At 40.0% G+C, this 8,454-nt stretch overlaps 1 protein-coding gene across 1 annotated transcript in view; it reads right to left on the bottom strand.

The window, feature by feature from the left end:
• ulk3 (unc-51 like kinase 3) overlaps positions 1–8,454 on the bottom strand; it is a 13,987-nt gene that overhangs the window by 2,113 nt on the left and 3,420 nt on the right. The window contains exons 8-16 of the mRNA XM_020592423.1: positions 7,294–7,449; positions 7,062–7,167; positions 6,906–6,946; positions 6,619–6,721; positions 6,068–6,132; positions 5,622–5,700; positions 3,789–3,829; positions 973–1,020; positions 725–788 (exon numbers count right to left, since the gene is read on the bottom strand). Coding sequence (XP_020448079.1) covers positions 725–788; positions 973–1,020; positions 3,789–3,829; positions 5,622–5,700; positions 6,068–6,132; positions 6,619–6,721; positions 6,906–6,946; positions 7,062–7,167; positions 7,294–7,449 — 703 coding nt within the window. The remainder of the gene's footprint in view (positions 1–724; positions 789–972; positions 1,021–3,788; positions 3,830–5,621; positions 5,701–6,067; positions 6,133–6,618; positions 6,722–6,905; positions 6,947–7,061; positions 7,168–7,293; positions 7,450–8,454) is intronic.

The following is an 8,454-nucleotide window of genomic DNA, read 5'->3' as shown; positions in this document are numbered from 1 at the left end:
TCTTTCATAATTCCCCAGTAATGCCTTGCTGAGAACAGGATATTGTCTAGTCTGTAGGTATCTACGATCCATCTTCTGGGCTGAGTCCAGAAAATACTGGCAATTAGTGCATGTGTGTTGTGGTTACAGCTAGGGAAGTTCAAGTACTTACAAACTTATATTAATAATACATCACTTTTTATATAGTTTAGCATTTTGTTTCTATAATATACAGAGAAGTTTGAGTATACTAACACTCAGTTTTACAATAATGATACAATGCTTTTTTATTGTTTAATCTTAAAATGTTACACTGTTCAGGTTTGATATGCACTGAACATACAACAACTCCTAAAAAAAATGTAAAAGGTATGTTCCCTGTGAGTACACGTGAAAGGAATGAAGTGTACATGTGTGTGCTGTTGTTGTTTCTGGTGCTTGGGTGTTAGGAGGTCACTCTTTGCTAGCCCCAAGTCTCAATTTCACAAGGCAGACTTTACAAGGGGACAGAGGATAGAGTCACCTAGGGCTGCACTGAAATAAAAATCACACAGACAGACAGTCCTGCAGGGTGGCCAGCACGTTTTACTAGTGGAATAACCTTCAATGAAACACCGTTTCATTACAACTTAGGCGGTTATTCCTCACTTAACCCCCAGCACCTTCCCAAACCAAATCTCCATGAAGTCACTTATCAGTATGGCTGCAGAGTTCTCAAAACAAACAACACATCAGGAGAACTCACTGTTTCTGACAGAGTCTGTAAAGGTTTCTCGATCCAGAGACACGTCACTTTGAGTCTCCCGCATCTGAAAAATTAACAAACACAAGTGATCACCTAAAACTAACATCATCATCACCAGAAATGTTTTCAATACTGTGATTACATCAAATTTAGCAGTATCTAAATAGAAATCTTAACTTTTCCCACAATCTTTTTTAAATCAAGTCAGTTTCTGGCGGGAAATTCTGAGTAATGTACTATATGCTTACCTTGATATGCTTTTTGAGGTATTCCGCTCTGGTCATCAGGCTCTTAATCTGATGGGAGACATAAAATCACAAAAACATCATCACAGTTTGCTCATACTTTCATTTGGAACATGTTTTCTACCACACATGCTAGGGATGGTGATATCAATAGGCTAGTCCACCAGTTTGGTCCAGATTGGAATATTTCAACAAGTACTGGCCAGGACATTTAGTACAGGCATTCTTGGCTCCTATGAATCCTAGTGGCTTTGGTGATCCTCTGATTTTTACTCTGACACTACAGGTTTAGGCCTTTTGGTTAATTTTGAGGAAAACATCTCTCACTGATTGACTGCAATGAAATTTCATGGTAACCTGAGTTTTCTTCACCCAATACCTGTTAAACTAATGGCATTCTCATCAGTCTCAGCTGTACGTTGTGATGAGTGCCATGCAGCAAACTGCAGCATGCCAACACACCCAACTTGGATGGTGAATGTGGTAAACATTATACCAGCTAAACAGCATGTTAGCACTGTCACTGTGCCTACTGTAAGTACAACCTCAAAGACCCATTTGCATGGCTGTAGACCCTTCATCGTGTTTGACAATCTAAGTGCCAAGAAAAACCCTAAGCTGAGATGAGACCATATTAAGTTAAACCTAAAGGGGGATCTTGTTTTGGCTTTTATGTACAGGAAATATCAGGAAAGGTGAAATGGTTTTCCAAAAAATAAAAACTGTATACATCATTTCTGTCATTACCTCTTTTATAATAGTAATTTTTATTTATTTTTTTTTATTTCCAGTATGTTTCTGAGCTGCATTTACTGCAATCTGCAGCATCTCCATGGGAAACACAGCAAGTATTTTAGCAAGAAAAAGTATGTGAACCTTTTGGAATTTCATGGTTTTCTGCATTAATTTGTCATAAGATGTGATTTGATCATCTAAGTCAAGAGTACCGTTGAATACAATGTGCCTAATATAACAACACAAAAACAATTCTGATCTTTCATGTCTTTATTGAGAACAACCATAAAAACCTCATAGTGCTAGTGGAAAAAGTATGTACCCTTGAGTTAATGACATCAAAAAAGCTAATTGAGTCAGGTGTTGGCATACCTGGAGTCTTGTTAAGAAAATGAGTTTGGAGGTGTGGACTAGAGCTACTTTGACTGATAAAAACCACTCAAACCTTTTGAGTTTGTTCCACACAAGAAGAATTTGTTATTGATTCCAGGGGTTCACTTAGCTTTTCCACTACCATATTGAAAGTTGAATGAGTGTGTTCATTAAAGACCAGAAGTTTTTGTGTTGTTTTTGTAGGCATATTATATTTGTCACTACTTCGATCAGATCACATTTTATGACAAATTAATGCAAAAAACCATGAAATTCCATAAGGTTCACATACTTTTTCTTGCCACTGTACAACATGCGTGTGCATGTCTAAAACTCCTTGTTGCTCTTCTGGTTCTTTCTTTTTTTGTTTTCCCAGTGTGTGCAGGTAGTTGCTGCTGTTGTCAAACAGTATGCTTGAGGGTGCTCTTTACTGTGGTAACCAGTCCTCTGGTGATGATGAAGGTTCTTGGCTGCACCTCCTACCTAGTTATATCACCACTACATCAGAGTACAAAGCAAGCCCTCTTGGGAATTTCTCCAGTAACATCTTAGGGCCATGACAAGAGACCCAAACCCAAAGTGATGGCTTGCCTTAGAGACACCAATCTGCTTTGGTAAGTAATCATTCTGACCACAGGGATTTATGTATTTTATGTATCCACAGCACTTTAATCACTATTCCTTTAATCACCACATACAAAAAATGTGGAAGAAATCTAGATGAATGAGTGAGCTATATGGGACATATTGATAATTTGCAAGTATCGTGGCACTTATATTAGATCCCAAGCCACAAAAACAACAGGACCTCATATGTATATGCTCAAATGTTTGTGCTTTGAAAGGCTACAGTGTGTTCTGCAGTAGATATGAACACACATGGAGGCCAGTTGTTGAAGCATGTGTTGGCTCTTTTGGGTTCTCACATACACACGTTTACGATCTGATCCCCCACCTCGCCTCTCTAATGCCGCCTTACATTATTACAACCACATCTGAATTTGCTTTGGACAAGCACCCATAAAACATCTAATAGTGAGGTCCATAAGGCCCAGTCAAACCCCCATCCCCCTTTTGGGGTTGGCTGGTAAAATGCTGTCATCTCTGGTAAGCTTAGTCTTTGGCTAAACATTGCATAAAATCAAAACGGCTTGAGGCATTAGTGGCAAATATCAGCGTAAACAATCAATGCTAGTATTCAGGGTCTTAATTCCAAAAAGTTACAACTAATAAATTAATTTATGCTGTCTCTTTAAATTTACTGGACCATCAAAATTTAGGGTTACTCAGGTATGTTCAAGTTGGTCTAGTCCACAAGGCCTTATTAGTGCAACAGCACAAAACAAGGTAAATAGAGGGAGATTTTAGTGTGTTTATTAAAGCTGATTATTACTATTATTGATTTATTTCAAAAATTAGCTGAACGTAGTGCTGTGGGCAACAACAAAGTCAGGTCATAGTCCTCTGCTTGCCACTATACGTTACTGTTTTCATATACAAGTGGTCATGTAAGCCATAGATGCATTACATTATTTGACCTTTACCACAGAGGACAAGCATGTGATTATAGGAAGAAGGTTCAAGTGTCATATGATGGAACTGGTACAGTGCTCTCAGAGCCTGGTGATCAGCTGCGGGTTCGATGAGGGAGGCATCAGATAGTCATTCCTACTATGAGCATTCCAACCACAAGTCCTTCATTGTCCACTCACCTCGCTATGGAGCAGCTCTCTCCTGCGACCGTGGGGCTCAGCTGGATCCCCAAGGCAAAAAAAAAAGAAAAAGAAAGACAATAATAATGAGAAGAGGAAGGGACGGACGAGTCCACTACCTAATCACCTTGTTTACTCAAGAATAGGTCAACTACTAGATTGGATTTCATAAGTGTGTAGACTGGAGGCTTGAGGGGGGAAATGGTTCTAATGTAGGCCAGTGTTTTCACAGTCAGTCATCCTGGAGGGGAGAGGGAAGAGAGAGGGGAGGAGAAAAGGGCTCTCTGTTGGTGAGGCATGTTGGGAAGCTGTGCAACAAAGAGCTCTTAGCCAAACAAAGAACCAATGTTTTCCCCCCACAATCCCCATAGTAGTGTTTGCTGCGCCACAGAGCAAGGCTCCCTCACAATGCAGAGAGAGGCTGGTGAAGTTGGTATGGGGTTATCTGGACCAGTATAACACACTGTGTATTACTGATCCACTAGCAGGATTAAAGTTCTCCTTAAAACATTTAAATAAAAACACTCCCATACCAATGTATTGGTTTCATGCCATTTTTGTTTTCTCTTTCTTCTGGGTATTACAATCCAAATATTCAGCTACTGTAGCTCAGTCTGGGGTCACAAACTTGCAAAGCCTCCTGATGCAGCTAAGGGACTCATGTAATCCAGTGTTTCCCCTATCACTGAATGTGTTGTAAGCCATTCATCATAAAGACCCATTAAAAAATACAAAAGAGGATTTTAGGTTTAGAGAAGAAAACAGATCCAATCAAGAATAAAAGGTCAAACCTTTGAATATTTGTTAGAAAAACATAAATCATCCCAAGAGGCACAAAATTAGCAGGGCTCCAGTATGAAGTATCTAGTATAACGTGTACTGGCTGGATGACTAGAGCTCTTGTCTTTTAGAGAGATAATAGTTTTTGTTTGTTTCCAGTAGGTAATAACACAAAGAAATCAAGTGTGTTATCTGAATGGGAAGCAGATGGCAGGCTCTCATACCACACACAGGGTGCTGGCACTGGGTCTCATCCAGGCTCAAAGCCACATCTGGATCACTCTATCCCTACTCTTCCAATAGGCCGATCTTCCAGATGAGCTCATGAGCTCAGCCTAATAGACACCAGGCCACAGAGAGAAGCACTGGAATCTCCTTTGGAGTTCCTCTGTCTGTCGCTTGTTAAGTGTCCCCCATCTCTCTCCAAATCAACTGATCCACTGTCTTCCTCTCTGTTAGTTCATCTTTTGCTCTTTCCAAATCACTTTCCATCTCTGAGACTTTCTCCAAGTTGTTTTATAGCATTATCTCTCAAAGTCTGACTGTCCCACTCAGAGTCTCTCTCTCTCTGTTTGCCTATTCATTCTGTTTCCAGTTAAAACTCCAAAAGTGTCTCAATATCTTCACTGTCTCACCAAGTCATGTTTGTCTCTTCTCCAGCTTGTCCCTTGTGACTTCTCAACCTGTGTCAGTTTCTGTCTGGACCCTTAACTCTAAATGATTTTCTGACCTAGTCCGCTCCTTGCGCTCACTCATACATCCTTATGCTGTCTATCTTTCAAAACGACTTTTCCTCCAAGTCTCTGCTATCCTATTTCTCTGATAACAAATGTGTGCACATACACAGCCACTACTGTCTGAAGTGATGGTGTCTGAATGCAAGCATCAGATGTGGAACTTTATAACAATTTAAATTGTGTAGTGACCAACTACTGTCGAGGCGTCCTTGAGCAAGGCACACAAATCTTAGGATCCAGTGGAGTGGCTCAGAAGCAAACCCCAGTAAAGGACAAGATAAAGTCATCGTGTATGGAAAGAAAGGAGTTGACCTACCTGCTAGTGTCAGCAGTAGTTCTCCTAAGCACTGCTGGTACATATCCAGGGCCTCATGATCATCCACTCCACTCTCTTCCTATAAGAAAAAGAAAAACAAGGCAACGCATTGCTTTTCATCAGACCACAGAGATACATCCTGGTACTAAATCAGTACCGATGCTGCCAGTCTGTTAGAATTTGCAAAATTTGCTTACTAATTATTGGTCAGAAAATATTTAGTCTGTCAACAGCAGAGGCACTCAAGTGTAAAAATGTATGTACAACTAACACAACATCAGATGAGAAAACCAAAAAACGAAAAGCGATGTTTTTGGTTCACCAGTTCTCTAAAAGATTTGGCTTGGAAAGCATTCTATGAAAGGGGGATTGGTTTGTACTTTGCTAGTTAAATTTTTTGTCTATCTCCATTGCAATGGCATCAACCAAAAGTAGTCCCTTCTAACCTTAGCAATGGCAGTAGAGGCTATCTTCAAAGCAGCCAGCAGTCGTGGCTGGTCTCGAGACATTTCTGAAACAGCAAGAAAAGAAAACACACTACTTTGAGCCCTAAACGTACCATCAATGCATTTTACTAGAAAATATGCTGTACTTTTTGATGTCCCCTGCAGTACCTTAAGACTTAAGACACTGTGGACTTGAGATACTTTGATTCTTAAAGATTTGATAATATTTACTTTAGGCAACATGGTAATTTACATCAAGTGTCCTTAAGCAAAACACTAAATCCCTAAGAGACCAAAAGACCCTGATCTCTGATGTTTGCCTTCTTGTACAAAGCAGTTTATAGTAATTTTCCATTACTATAACAGCTCATTTTTGAAGATGTATGTACTTACAGGAATAATAATTATAAAGATGAAAAACTACTAAAACCTCATTATTTGAGTAAAACATAAATTTTATTTGGCAATTTGTGCTCTCATACAGCATCTGACCAAACAAGGCTGATGCCCATGTGTAGTGGCCGGCCTCTCTACTGAGGTATGTTCTTTACCTCGGAGGACATCCCTGGAGGTCCGGGCCTCCTCAAAGGTCTGTCTGTTGTCTGACGCCACCAGGGCTTTCAGCTCCTCGGCTCTGGACACATACTGGCTGACCTGCGGGAAGTCCTCTAATATTGACTCAACATAATCACATCAACCATGCCATATGCTCTCCTTTCACACCATATGGTATTCATAGAGGAGAATTTATTCCAAGTGAAAGCCAGTGGAGTGTAAAAAACCCAGTAGAAAATAGAAAGTACTTCAAATGTGAATGGGGGAGTGTCTTCAGGCCTACCTTCTGCCTGAGGGCATCTTTACATTGTCGGTCCGTCTCATCTGGAGAGGTCGGACAGAAAAGATGTTTTGGTTTTATATTTAGTAAATTTACTTTACAAAAGGCGGTGAAGGGCTTAAGTCACAGACAGGATATGAGAGTGGCTGTTGCTCTTACAGTGAATAGCGGGGACAAAGTGCTCAAGGGCACTACAGTACAGAGATAGAGCGGCCGACCTCTCGCCCTCCTGGTCCTTCTGAACGGCCTGCAGGACCAGCTCTTTCTGAAAAGAGGAAACAGGAAATGGAATCACTGAATGCAAACAGCTACTACTCTGCACTGCTAGTGCAGGCATGAACACAAACTTACTTACACACGTGTATACTTCCCTTTCTTCTTATTCTCTTACCGCTTTCCCTAGGCTCTCTGAACTTGGCATGTGCTCCAAATCCACAAAAGGGTGAGTGAAGAACTCTGCAAAGGTAATCCGGGCATCTGGAGATCTCTCCAACAGCCGCAAAAGAAGGTCCCTACAGTCCTTGGATACCCTGGACCCTGGAGGAAGCTGATGCACACAACATGACCTTATTATGTTGCACTTAATCTACAGGACTATCCAAAGGAAACGGACAGTAGATCGATGCCAAAGACCTTCTAGTTTCACATCACTGCTTTTTCTGAAAAGATGACCATAAAACTTTCTCTGTGAATCCCTGGGTAAAGGGACATATGCTAATGCAACACAGTTAGTTTAAGCCAAATGTTTCACACAAGGCTGAAATGAAAGCCCTCCACCATTAAATGTAGTTATCTTTAATTATCACAATGGTAATCAAACTGTGGTTTGCATATGCAGCAGGCAAATCAGGAAATATCATTAGAGCAGCTGACTTAATGCTGAAACATTAGCTTTTTATTTCTCAAGTCAAAACTCAGTATATAGGCCTGTCTTACACAAATATTTTCTTTTTCATTTCTGCCATAGATTGTTCTCTTAAATGTTGGACAGGTTCCTGGAGCATCAAATCCCCTTTCAGCAGAATATCTTCACTGCCTGTCCTCTTTAAGTGAAACAAGGGTACACTGTGAAGGTCTGCCATCTAGTGGTTTCATAGCGAACATTATCAAATTATGAAACAGCTCTAACAGTTTTCATTAAATATGTTTTGAATATACTGTTTCAAGGACATGTCTATGATATGAAGATATGATATCATAAAGTTACAAACAGCAAAACCAGTGGGACAACAGCATTCTTGCATTTGGGTGTGTATACAGTTTATGTTTTCTAATTCCACTCAGATAATATGCGTATATGTGGAGTGACTGAATCTACATTAATATTAAAAACCTGTTCAACCCCAATGTGTTGTCATAGTAGAGTTATGGGAACTGTGTAAAATTTTTACTGGGGTTCCTGCTGTGACTTTGCTTTCAGTAGCATACTGATATCTAGCCATTTTCACAAAATGTAACTTATAGTATTACTATCTCTTCACAGGTTAACACAATATTAGACACCATATTTATCATCTGTTCCAAGCGCATACACCAAACTATGTATAACAGC

The sequence above is a fragment of the Monopterus albus genome, unplaced genomic scaffold (assembly GCF_001952655.1).
Source record: "Monopterus albus unplaced genomic scaffold, M_albus_1.0 scaffold17.1, whole genome shotgun sequence".
Classification (NCBI taxonomy): domain Eukaryota; kingdom Metazoa; phylum Chordata; class Actinopteri; order Synbranchiformes; family Synbranchidae; genus Monopterus; species Monopterus albus.
The sequence above is the reverse complement of the archived record's forward strand: the minus strand, read 5'-3'. Positions and strand labels throughout refer to the sequence as shown.